We start from the raw sequence: 13,123 nt of genomic DNA, 5'->3' as shown, positions 1-13,123 counted from the left end.
CTTTGGGAGGCTGAGGCGGGTGGATCACTTGAGGTCAGGAGTTCAAGACCAGCCTGGCCAACATGATGAAACCCCATCTCTACTAAAAATACAAAAATTAGCTGGGCGTGGTGGTGCACACCTGTAAGGGGGTGCTGGGGCAGGAGAATCGCTTGAAGCCAGGAGAGGGAGGTTGCAGTGAGCCGAGACTGTGCCACTGCACTCCAGCCTGGGTGACAGAGCCAGACTGTCTCAAAAAAAAAAGCAGCTGTGGACCTGCATGGGTGAAGGGCAGGCATTCTTCAGCACACATGTAGGCACTGAGGCTAGCAGCTTGACTCATATTTTTAACGGGTTCCAAGTAAGATTTATTTGAAGAAAATGATTCTGTTCCAGTTGCTCCAAAAATACTTTTGAAAGCTATTTGAATTGGGTAATTGCAAAGGCAACTTATGACCCATTCTTTGAAAAGAAAAAAAAAAAGGTCTGTAAATAGGTGATGTGACGAATATAAAAATCTATGAGGGTTAGAAATACATATTTTTGTTTTCCTCCCTCTAGCACAGGCTGATCCAGAGAATCCTTTTCAGCCGACTGGCTCCTGGCATTTGGAAAGGTAGAATATTCCAGATAACTTATTTCTGTCAACAAATGGAGTCTAGCTGAATGCTATGCTTGGCTCATTTACCCAAAATACCCAGAAACAGCATTTGCAAGCATGTCAACCAGTATTTTGGGGATTTGCATTCCCCAGGGTATCTTATTTGAAAAACTTTCAAATGTTCTTATCTATAACCCATGTTCTTATCTATAGCCCCCCCTCCTTTTTTCCCCTAATAGCAAGAACTGTCATGTTAGAAACTTGAAAAGAATTTTGTCTTCTCAGTTTTGGGCTATATACAATTTCAGAGTTAACAACACAACTTATTTGGCTCAAGAGCTTCAACTGTAAATTTAATTTAGCTTAATTTTCCAAATTTGGAATATTTTTAATGGTTTAGAAAATTGAGTTCTTCAACATCACCCCCAAATTATTCAACTCAATCAAGTGTTGCTAGGTCTGGTAATGACAGAAGAAAATCTGTTTTTAACCTCTGCCCATAAGACATGTTCATGTGTGTAAAGGTTTGTTTACACCATTAACATATAAATGACTCCAGAGTAGATCCATATATTCATGGATGTTGAAGAATGATTCCACTGTTCCTGGGAGAATTGACACAGACACAAAAACACAAGCCCACAATCGTATTCTTTAAATTATTAAAGGGTTTACAATGACTGTTCCTTTGCTAATGAATCTGTTCACTTAATGAAAGGGGCTTACTCTACTGTATTTATGTATGCCCAACTCTGTTATAAAGCCTGAGATTGAGTGATGAATAGGGGATGTATCTTGCACACACAGATCAAAATTTAATGGGGAACAAGTGAAAATGTTTAATTCTGGAATAAGTCACTTAAATTCCCAAAATGATATAAGTATCCCCAGCTTGTGTACTATTTTTTGAGTAGTTTTTGTTACCTTGTTTTTTAAACTATTAACTAAAGTTTAGACCTTATTTGGACATCACCAGCTTATCTTTTACTTATTTATCTATTTATTTATTTTGAGATGGAATTTTGCTCTTTTTGCCCAGGCTGGAGTGCAATGGAGCAATCGCGGCTCACTGCAACCTCTGCCTCCATGGTTCAAGAGTTTCTCCTGCCTCAGCCTCCTGAGTAGCTGGGATTACAGGCATGCACCATCACGCCTGGCTAATTTTGTATTTTTAGTAGAGACGGGGTTTCACCATGTTGGCCAGGCTGGTCTTGAACTGACCTCAGGTGATCCACCCGCCTCGGCCTCCCAAAGTGCTGGGGTTACAGGCGTGAGGCACCATGCCCGGCTATCATTGTCTCCTTTCTGTTCCTGGATCCAGTCCAGGGTTCCACATTGCATTTAGTTGCCCTGTCTCCTAAATCTCCTCTGATCTGTGACATTTGCTCAGTATTTACCTATATTTCATGAGCCCAACAGTCTTGAGGAGGACTGGGCTCAGATCTATTCTGTAGAATGTCCTCAGTCTGGGCTTGTCTGATGTTTTTCTAATGGTGACACTGGAATTATAGGTTTGGGGAAAGAATACCACAGGGGTGAAGTGCTCTTCACATCACATATTATGGGGTGTAAATCAACCACATGATATCACTGATATTAAGTTTTACCACTTGGTTAAGACAGTGGCTACTAGGTTTCTTTTCTATAAAGTTACGACGGTTTTCTTTCTTTTTTTTTTTTTTGAGACAGAGTCTCGCTCTGTCGCCCGGGCTGGAGTGCAGTGGCGCAATCTCGGCTCACTGCAAGCTCCGCCTCCCGGGTTCACGCCATTCTCCTGCCTCAGCCTCCGAGTAGCTGGGACTACAGGCGCCCGCCACCGCGCTCGGCTAATTTTTTGTATTTTTTAGTAGAGACGGGGTTTCACCGTGGTCTCGATCTCCTGACCTCGTGATCCGCCCGCCTCGGCCTCCCAAAGTGCTGGGATTACAAGCGTGAGCCACCGCGCCCGGCCACGACGGTTTTCTATACTCTAAATTTTGGAAATGAGTTACTAAGTCTAGCTCACCTTTAAGCAGGAGAGGATTAAATTCTACCTGCTAGGGGGAAGAGTAACTATAACTCCAATTATGATTTGGAATATTTTTCTGAAGATTTGTCTCTTCTCCCTCATTTTTTTACATAAGTGAAATTTATTGTCATTGATATCCATGTGGATTCATGGATATTCATTTTATACTTTGTTTTATAAGCCAGTCATTCAATACTGCATTATTTTGTTGCTCAAATCATTCCAGCTTTGGCCACTGGAAGCTAATTCATTTTTAATTCTAAAATATCAGTTATAGGGGATTCCAGGCCAACAGTCTTAACCAACATTCTTGAACAGTAGCTCATCTAGAATAATCTGTAATATCTAACCTGATAGTCCTTTCCTGCTTAACTATACTGGAGTTAACATTAGTCCTTATATCTTAACAGGTGTTGTGTCATGAATTTATCTCTTTTCCTCTGATATCGATGAAAACTACAAACTATGTGAGCAAGCCAGGTTGTCCAATGGTCAACTTGTGAGGCTTAGTTTTGGCAAAGTGATTTGCCGCACTCTAATAATCTATGGGGCAATGCAAAAGAAATACACGATTATCTTTTTTTGAAGCAGCGAAGCAAAGTTTTACCTAGAAGTCAAGTCGTGACCAAGAGGGTCATAAAACTAATAAAAATGGACAGGAGGTATTTGTATGCTGATATTTCTTTCATAGTACATTTGGAAACTTTTATAAACATATATGTTTTCAGGTAAGCCTGTATGCTTGTTATATTTAGTATTTTGCATATGGCCCATTTCCCTCTCCCTTTGGTGGATACCTGAATTATTAATAGGTTATCAACATTAACATTTTCCAAAGCTTGCAGAATACCAATTTGTGAGGAGAAGGTCACCAAGTTCTGTTATGATTTAGCCATACCAAAGTGATCACTCACAGTACCAGAAACGTTTTTTCTCTACATGAAGCCAAGACAATTGCCCTCCAACACAGTGAGTCTTCAAGTACGAAGACTAAATTAAAATCTGCTTACAAAGTTTATTTTTAAAGTAATTTAAAACACAGTGTAACCATACATTAAAAATATTGTGGAAATTTAGATTAGGAATAAACATGAGGTTATTTACATGTTGGCATATGTATGTGTGTATATATACACAAAGTGCAGATAAATACAGAAACACTACAAAATAAACATAAAATTCAATGATAATTTATGGACAATCACTTTTATATTTATTACTTAATTTGTCATGTTAATGACTGCAAAGAAGCTCCTAGTACTGAAATATAATATCTAAACATCCGACTTCCATATAAACTACAGTACCTCAAATTTTAACAGTATATAAATAGGGTTCTGAATTAAAAACCCAGATGTCTTCCCTGCCAAATTCCCTATTTGTTAAGGTTTCAGCTCAGAAATCAAGAAGGACTCTGAAAATCCCAACCTTTGATATGTGGTGGTATCTTGGATTTTATGCATAAATCACGTGCAGACAGTGTTCTTAGACCAGTTCTTGTGGGGATCATCCTCTGTAAGAAGGAGGCAGTTGAGGGTAGACTGGCAGATATAAAACCTCAAAAATGCTGCCATATAGAGATTAAAAGTGTGCATTTTATACACATATATGTATATGCTGCCATATAGAGATTAAAAGTGTGCATTTTTATATAAAATGCATCTTTATATAAAATACACACTTTTAATTTATAAGACTGAGTAAATTCAAGGCAAAATTGAGTTGCTGTCAACCCTGGACACAAAAACAACACGGAAAACACTCGTGAAAGATGGCAGATGGTCCAAAGGGGAGAAAGTGGTTATCCTACTGAGGAGGTTTTGACACCTTCAGCCCCTGCCTCCTCCAACACTTTAGTTTCCCAAATAGCTCTGTACACAAGCATCTTGAATGGTGGAGAATATTTATTATGGCAATAAATGAAAATGGTCTCTGCTTTTTGGGACTCTTCAGTAAGCACACAGACTCCATTTCTCCATACAGCACCAAGAAAAATTCACACTGAACTTGGCATCTCTCTCATGAGTGCCAAGGGGAAAAGGAATGACGGGCTGGGCTCCCTAAACCACAGACACCTTCTAATCATTGGTCTAGGACATGCAGATCAATTTTCTGCCAATGGCTTACTGTGAATGTTGTCAACATTCTCATGTAAGACTCTTTATTTAAAACAGTGAGTGCAGCTGCCCTCAAAAAATAAAAAATCCAATTTATTGATTTGATCCTCTAAAGGTCCACATCATTCATAAACCTGAGTTTTCCCAAGGTTATCACCAAGTGGAACCAGCACATTTTGAAGCAGGGGGATAATGGTGACAACCAGGGATACAGTGAATGTGTTCAGGAAATTGAGACTAATGGATGAATACTCGATATTACATCTGTGAATCAACAGGAGACAGGCAGGACACAGAATGTTCAGAAAACTATCTTTGTTTCTTAAAAGCGTCTTGATTTTGGCAGGTAACAAAAAGGGTAGGAGGCAAAGTTAAATAGAAATGTCTACCCTAAGGGGAAACCTTTAGTCAAGGGGAAAGTAACTTCTGGACAATAGTCAAACCTCTGTTCTTTTTCGTGACCTGACCAGGAGATAAGATTTCAGGGTCCTACGCAGTGATGTGGGGTCATGCTAACAGCGGTGAATTACAAATGTATCATAAAACCAAAGAACAAAATCTGTTCCCTAAATTGGTCTGCCTCTGACTTTAGTCAAAGTATAAGTCTAGTTGGGGTTCTAAATGCTAAAGAAGGCATCCTGAATACATAATTTAAGGTATTACTACAATTTGAAATTGCTTGAGGCAAAGCTCTGAGGGACTCTTCTAAACTGAAACCACCTGAATGATACCCTTTTCGACACAGACCAGAAGAATGGTGCTAGGAGTGAGAAGGTGAGCAGGGTACAGCAGATGACAGTAAGAAATCTGTTTGCCTCACAACATAGTGAATTTTTATGAAGGATGCCACATTATATAAAGCTAATTATCATAGAATAGTAATAAAAGTCATATGTATCTTTACTTTTCCTACTTGGAAACCTAGATAATTTGGGGTTTTAAGGTACATTTTTTTTCCTCCATCATCTCTGAAAAGAGTCAGCAGACAAATCATTATTGAGAAACCTGGTTGTGTTCATGCAAGTTACAAAGCACAGGGAACCCACGCAACAAGCAAAACCACTCACATCAAACAAGGAGAAACCCACTTCCTCATACTTCATGAATGTTACAGGAATACAAGATGATTTTACTGTTCAGACATTTACACATAACACAACAGAAAAATCCTTCAGTTGACTAGTTTCCATAAACTTGGTAGCATTACGGCAAAACAAAAGAGTCATCTGTGAAATACACAAATGTTTTGTACTGAGGGATATTTTCACATAACACAGGAGATAATGAACTTAAATTTAGACCCCCTCAATCTCATCGTCACACTGATTATACCGTAAGCAGTTATTAGGGTGCACAGGCTGCGTGTTTTGAAGGTATGGATGTGGCAATTCTAATGTACCTTCACATTGTTCCTGAAAAGCTAAGGTTTTGTTATTGAACTACTATTAGAAGTTGAATGTGATCCTCTTTCAATGTCTGGCATTGCCTTCCTGTGGAATTAACATTCTGTATGATTTACAGTACATGTCCTGACTTTCTCAATGCTCATAAATACCTTATCTGTAGGAAACTTACTTTAAGGGAAAAGCAGTTTTAGCCCATCTCCAGTATATGGCCATGACTTGCTTACACATGTAATCCATTATGAAGGAAAAAGAGCCATCCTCACAAATCTAGAAGATTAAAACTTCAAGCACAAGCACCACTTGAATCAGTGCTTCTGTAGCTTGTTTCAGCAAAGGGACCATAGCCAGTACTGTGGCTGCAACATATGCCTTGCCATCAGATACAAGAGTTAGGCTTCATATCCACGTCCTATGCAGTAAAAAAGCTTTAAATCTGAATGGAACATCTGTAGAATTAGCTTACAGAAAACTCAGAAGCAGGAACACTTTGGTCTGTGTTCAAATAAAATGAAGGTTGAGATTTCTTTATGCAGCAGCAAGAGAAGTAGGATTCTGAATCTCTTTGGAGTTAAGTTGGTCTTTGAAAGAAAACCAATTTGCTTTTAAGAGATTCTAACCTAGCAGGATACCAGATGATGGCAAGCGTGCTTAAACCAAGGGTGCTGTATAGACTAAGGTACTGGTACATTGGAAAACTACCTTCTGTTCCAGCAGAGGGCAATTAGGATGTCAGCAATGCTGTTATTACTACTAAGGTCACCAAAGACCCAGACCAAGAAGATCCAGCAACACACCTTATTACAGTATACAGAGGTCAACAGTAAGAGATAAAAGAAAAAGATAATTTTTTATCAAACGTTTATATTACATTGCTAATTTTCATTACATAATATTTTTCATTCTTTTGATTCGCTGATATTTATTCCTGATTCTGACTCTGCCTACCGTTATTCTCTCTAATTGTTAATTCTAATCTTATTCTTTTTATTTGTAAAAGCCTAACTTTTCTGAAGCATAGTTGTGTGTGTATATGTGTATTTAAGCTATTAATTCTAGAAACATTAATTTAAAATAGAAGAGACAGGGATTACAGATTATAATAGCATGTAAAGAGTTTTTTACAGTTAATACCTGAGGGTCTGCACAGTGGGGAACTCTGAAGTAATATGTAAGATGTCAAGAACAAGCAGGTCAGGACAATGGCACTCAAAGGGCAGGTAACCAGCTTTTCCGGATCTTGACAAGAAAGGCTCTTTGCCACATATAGATATTATATTTATAGAAATAATATATTAGAATTATTGAAATAGAAATATAGACTTAATGGTTCGTGCATGACCAGATGCTGATAATATATAAGTGGACAGTAAATACCTATTACTATGCTCTACAAATTCACTGAAATTGCTAATAAAGACTGTAAACTAAAAGGCATAAAAGATAATCATGTACAGATTTTATTTCTGCTAAAGATCACAAAACAATTTCAACCTCTGTGGTTCAAAATAATTTAAGGATCTTGTACCTTTGTGTTTATTTTCTGTTTCAACTAAGGATAGACTTCAGAAGGCATAGCTTCCCTTCTAATGTTTTTAAACATCTTTTTCATTTGTAGAACATTTCAAAAGTCCAAATTAAATTATCATGAAAATACTTTGAAACTTTACAATCTTCCAAGTGGAATTTAAGTTGTATGCCTTGATACTGTAGTTTTACAGTTTTCCCATTATTGGTAAATATTCTTCTGCGATGCCACTATAATGCTACTGGTAGAAAATATGTGCATATAATTTATCAGTATATTTTAATGTAAAATTTTATAAAAATCTCAAAGTTATGAAGATAGTTTTACACACCCTCTAAACTAGGGATCAGCAAACTATAACCCATGAGCCAAATTTAACCAACCGCAAAAATATTTGCTATCAGGCCTTTACAGAAAACGTTTGCTGATCCCTGTGCTAAACCCACGGAAGGTGTCTGGAATTCTGGACAGATTGTTTACAGTGGAATCAGTGTATGACTTAAGTTTGCTTCCTTTATAGATATCATATACATTATTGCTTTTGAATATTATCATCTACTTGGAAAACAAATAAAGTTATATTAAAACAAAGACTTACATCCTTGAAATGTTTACGACCAGCAAAACAATCATATATAAAAGCAGTATATTTCTAAGAGAAAAACAATAAATGAACAATTTAAATTACATTTTTAAGTAACAATTTCAGAGATCCTCAGAGAATGCCAGGCAGTAAAGGACAGATCTCAAAATCCATATAGCAGATTTCTGGTTTCCAAATTTCTGGGATATAGTATTTAATACAGTATTTGAAACTCTACAATTGCTATGGAAGAGACATTGTGGAGAGTTACATATTACCCAAAAATGCATTTTTCAGAGGTAAGATATTTTAAAATAAGAAACCAACCAAAAAAGAATGGCCAACAATTTAAATCTTTTTTTTTCCATTAATAAGGAGCTACATAGTCTGCTGGTGAAGAACTTGATAGAAATTGACTGTTTTCACTTAGTGGGCTGATCCCCGTGTATCTGTGTCAGATAAAATCATAGCATTTATTCGTTACCATGGATACCATGAAGATACTGCCATCCACTAAATAGTATTAGAGGAAGACAACATAATTTTCTGGAACTAGTCCCGTTTTGCCTTCATAAGTTGCCTTTAACCATCCTGGTTCCACTGATGGGTACACTGGCAAAATAAATAAATAAATAGCACTCAGTCAACATTAGTGTCAAATAATTATATAAACAGATGGGTTAAACACCCACATCAGATTGTCAGTCCTCAATATCTGTGGGGGATTAGTTCCAGGACCCCTTGTGGATACCAGAAACTGCACATGCTCATGTCCCTGATATAAAATGTTGTGATATTTGCATATACCCTAGGGACATCCTCCTGTATGCTTTAAATCATTTCTAGATTATTTGTAATACCTTTTACAATGTAAATACTACGTGAATAGTTGTTATACTATATATTTTTAAAATTTGTATTATTGTTTATCTATTTATTTTCCAACCTTTTTGATCCATGGTTGGTTAAATTGTGCATGCAGAATTCCTGGAAGGTAGAGGGTCAACTATACACTCAACTCAAATGTCCAAACAAAACAATGTCACAGCCCTCTAAAGTTGGAATGTCCTTTGCATTCACATAGTCAAATAAAACAATCTGTCTCTGTCTCACACACATGTACAAACAGGTACATACACACAAATGCCTGCAGGAGAGGAATGAATCCAGAGGGAATTTTAAAATGTTTTATTTATTTATTTATTTATTTATTTATAGACAGAGTCTTGCTCTCACACACATGTACAAACAGGTACATACACACAAATGCCTGCAGGAGAGGAATGAATCCAGAGGGAATTTTAAAATGTTTTATTTATTTATTTATTTATTTATTTATAGACAGAGTCTTGCTCTGTCACCAGACTGGAGTGCAGTGGTGCCATCTCGGCTCACTGCAACCTCTGCCTCCTGGGTTGAAGCCATTCTCCTGCCTCAGCCTCCCGAGTAGCTAGGACTACAGGTGCACACCACCATGCCTGGGTAATTTTTGTATTTTTAGTAGAGACGGGGTTTTGCCATGTTGGCCAAGATGGTCTCAATCTCTTGACCTCGTGATCCGCCCGCCTCGGCCTCCCAAAGTGCTGGGATTACAGGCGTGAGTCACCGTGCTTGGCCTATTTATTTAATTTTTTTTTGTGGGTTGGGCTGGGCTTACCCTCCTAAGCAGCTGGGACTACAGATGCATGCCACCCAGAGGGATCTGATGTGTTCATGCATGCCCGTCATGAGAGGCAGGTCCTGGGATAGAATCTGAAGCTTCTGGCTTCTACTTTAGACTCACACCACCATACTATTCCTTCATCCTCCCCATGATGATAAACTTAGGCAGAGGGAATTGACATACTTACCATTAGAAAATATCGCTCCTTGTGGGAAGGAAAGCTCATGGCTGTGCTCTGCTTTACAGGAGTACATGGCTTTGGCTTGGCTGAAAGAGCAAGACAACTTGTCAAAACCTCAACACTCAACCTAAGGACATCTATATTTAAAACTCTTCTTCAAGAATGCTATTAATTTTTACTTGTAACATAATGTACATAAAGTGCATATATGAGTGTACATCGGTGCTTTTTCCACTGAACACAATCATATTACCAGATCAAGAAATCAAGGATTACTAGCACACTAGAAATCTTTCTTGTGTTTCTAGGCAATGCTCTCCAGGGTAATCCCTGGCTTATAACGATATAGGTTGGTTTTAGAGACTGCTATTATTTAACTGTTCAATAAGTTGCTAAATAGGCTACTTTTACAGCTATGTAGGAACCAAGGTTCCTAGGTACCCCAAAGCTTTTTTTTCCCCCACTTTCATGTTCAGACTATCTGAGGTGAGATCCAAAAATTGAAACGCTTAAAGAATATGGTAAGTAAGTTGATTGGGCATGATATAGGAAAAGTAATAGGATAAGTTGATGATAAATGGCAACCAACTATAGCTTCAGCATCAGGAAGATGATGCGGACAGGTGGAAGCTTTGCAAACCAGAGTACACCCATCCTTAACAAGAGAAGCCAACCACTCAGCTCCCAACCTCTGTCACTATATGCAAATTCATGCTCAATATACCCAGATACTCTTTTTTTCAAATGAAGTCAGAATTTAGGAGTTACATATGAGATATGATTCAAAAATATTAGAGCCAACACTAAAAAGGCAATATCTGAGGCTGCTAATCAAGGGACCAGGCAGGTCTCCTTTAATCTGCAACATTCAATGACCTTGGTAAGACTTGCAACTGATCCCAACTCCAAGAACTTACCATCTCTTCCACAACCAGAGTCCAAGACAATAGCATTTACAACCTGGTTGGCTGAATGGCTTCCTAGAACCTCTATTCCCTTACAATTCATTACCTATAGAGCAGCCAGAGGGCAGCTTTAAAATGCCCATCAGATCACATTACTTCCCTGACAACGCTTCAGCCGGCTTCCTACTCTGGCCCACAAACTGTATGCAGTCAGGTGCTGGATGGTCTTCCCTGCCTGTTTGTGTCCCTGCCGCTGCTCACCTACTTTACTCCAGTCACAATGGCCCTCTTTCTTTCCTTCAAACACGCCAAACTCACTCCCACCTCAGGCCAGCTACGTCCACGCCCTGAGATGTTTTCCTCTTGATCTTCACATGGCCATGTACTTCAGGTTCATCTTAAATTTCAAGAGCTTTGCTGAAGGTCAGGCCTTCTCTGATCATACTCTGAAATAGTTGCCCAGGGAACTATCATATCTTCCTGCTTCAAGTCTGCATGGTATTAGTATCTGGTATTTTGTTATTATTGCTGATATTTTTATCTTTGCCCCTAGATAGAATATAATCTCCACGAACAATGTCTGATGCTTAGTAGTATAACTCAGTAAATGTTAGCTAAATGAATGAGTGAGAAAAAGAAAAGATGTTCTGGGTTCATTTTCTACATGATGAGTCTTTTTAAAGATTCAGGGCACCTTATCTATCCTCCTTGGGGTCCCAGCACTATACCTGCAAAGCAGCAGCAGCAGCATTTGAATCCACAGCTCTCCCAAAGCAGCAGCATTACATTATAATTTCATTTCCCTTTTGGAGCTCAACCCTGGGTCTTAACCCTACACTTCCAGAATGAGGTCCAGCCATTTAAACTGGGGTTCTCAAAGACTATCTGAAGATTGGAAAGTGTAGAGAGGAAAATTCTGGACCTGCCTCCAGTCTTTTCATCAGAGGTGAGCCTCAGGCTGTACTTTCAGAAAGCTTGCTAGCAGGGCAGATTTGGGAATGACCCTCAGCCCACACAGCACAACGTCCCAGTGAAACATGGTCTAAGGAAGAACTGAGGGAGTAGAGGCACTCAGAGTAGGACAGGACTTTAAAGAACTGTGTGTGTGCACATCAACACATGCACGTGGGTACGTTGGTTGCATATAGGTTGGAAGTGAGAACATTATCAGGTTCTGAAGACTTCTAAGAATCAGACTATGGTAGTCTCAAATAGAATATAAACTTTTTCCCTATAAATCTTCTAGCCAACTATAACCATTAGATTTGATCAGGATATTACCGAGGACTTCAGAACCATTTTCCTAAAAAAAAGGAAATATTTTTCCAAAAAATCACATTTTCTAATAGCAACAGCTTCCTCCAGTAAACAATAAGTCATATTTCTTTGAATCATTAAGATAAATTATAAAGAGATCTATAAGGAAACAAACTCCGAAGTTGTAGAAGTGATTACAGTATTCTTTACAATGATCTAATTTTCAAAACTACACTTTAAAATGTACCCCAAATCTTCTAATTAATATTTTAGACATATATGTTCTCCTTACTTGTATTTATAGTATTTTATGGGACTGGTTGAGGGAGGGGAAAAGCATACAAAATAATTATATCGCTAAATAAATAAAGACATACATATTGTTAAATGTGTCAAAATCACACAGCACAAAATACTACCTGTCATGACTTTTCAATTATCTGTGCACTGACTAGACGGAATTTTCTTCTGCTGAGATCTGTAACTGCAGGTGTTAACTCTGCGGAGAGCTTTGATGATTTAATGTAGACTCTGTAACAGTGAAGTTTCCTCAGGTGCTAATGCTTCCTCTTTCACTGTCTTGGTGTATTGAAGAGGATGTGAAAATAACACGGTCACCTATTGTGTCTCTCTTCAGAAGATTCTAATCTCTCTTTGAAAAAGATTTTGAAAATCCTGCCTCTTACTGCTTGGGAGAGTGAGGTAATGGCACAGTCCTGAAAGCCATTTCTTCCCTCATCATTGGAAAAATGATCTGTCCACAAGCCTCATTCCTCATTCTAAATGCCATCTAATGCATTTAATGAGTAAACGTAACAAAAGTTTGATTGGGTCAGTGTGCAAAATTTGCCAATGCTTATCTTAAACATAAGAGAAATTTTAAAAATTCACAAAATTG

General features: G+C 38.1%; 1 protein-coding gene across 1 annotated transcript in view; it reads right to left on the bottom strand.

Annotated features, from left to right (window-relative positions):
• Positions 1-7,003: 7,003 nt before the first annotated feature.
• Positions 7,004-13,123, bottom strand: part of ARHGAP42 (Rho GTPase activating protein 42) — a 316,155-nt gene continuing 310,035 nt past the window's right edge. Inside the window, exons 23-24 of the mRNA XM_055272874.2 lie at positions 10,070-10,149; positions 7,004-8,831 (exon numbers count right to left, since the gene is read on the bottom strand). Coding sequence (XP_055128849.1) covers positions 8,743-8,831; positions 10,070-10,149 — 169 coding nt within the window. The 3' untranslated portion in view covers positions 7,004-8,742. The remainder of the gene's footprint in view (positions 8,832-10,069; positions 10,150-13,123) is intronic.

The sequence above is a fragment of the Symphalangus syndactylus genome, chromosome 3 (genome assembly GCF_028878055.3).
Source record: "Symphalangus syndactylus isolate Jambi chromosome 3, NHGRI_mSymSyn1-v2.1_pri, whole genome shotgun sequence".
In the NCBI taxonomy this organism is placed as follows: domain Eukaryota; kingdom Metazoa; phylum Chordata; class Mammalia; order Primates; family Hylobatidae; genus Symphalangus; species Symphalangus syndactylus.
The sequence above is the reverse complement of the archived record's forward strand: the minus strand, read 5'-3'. Positions and strand labels throughout refer to the sequence as shown.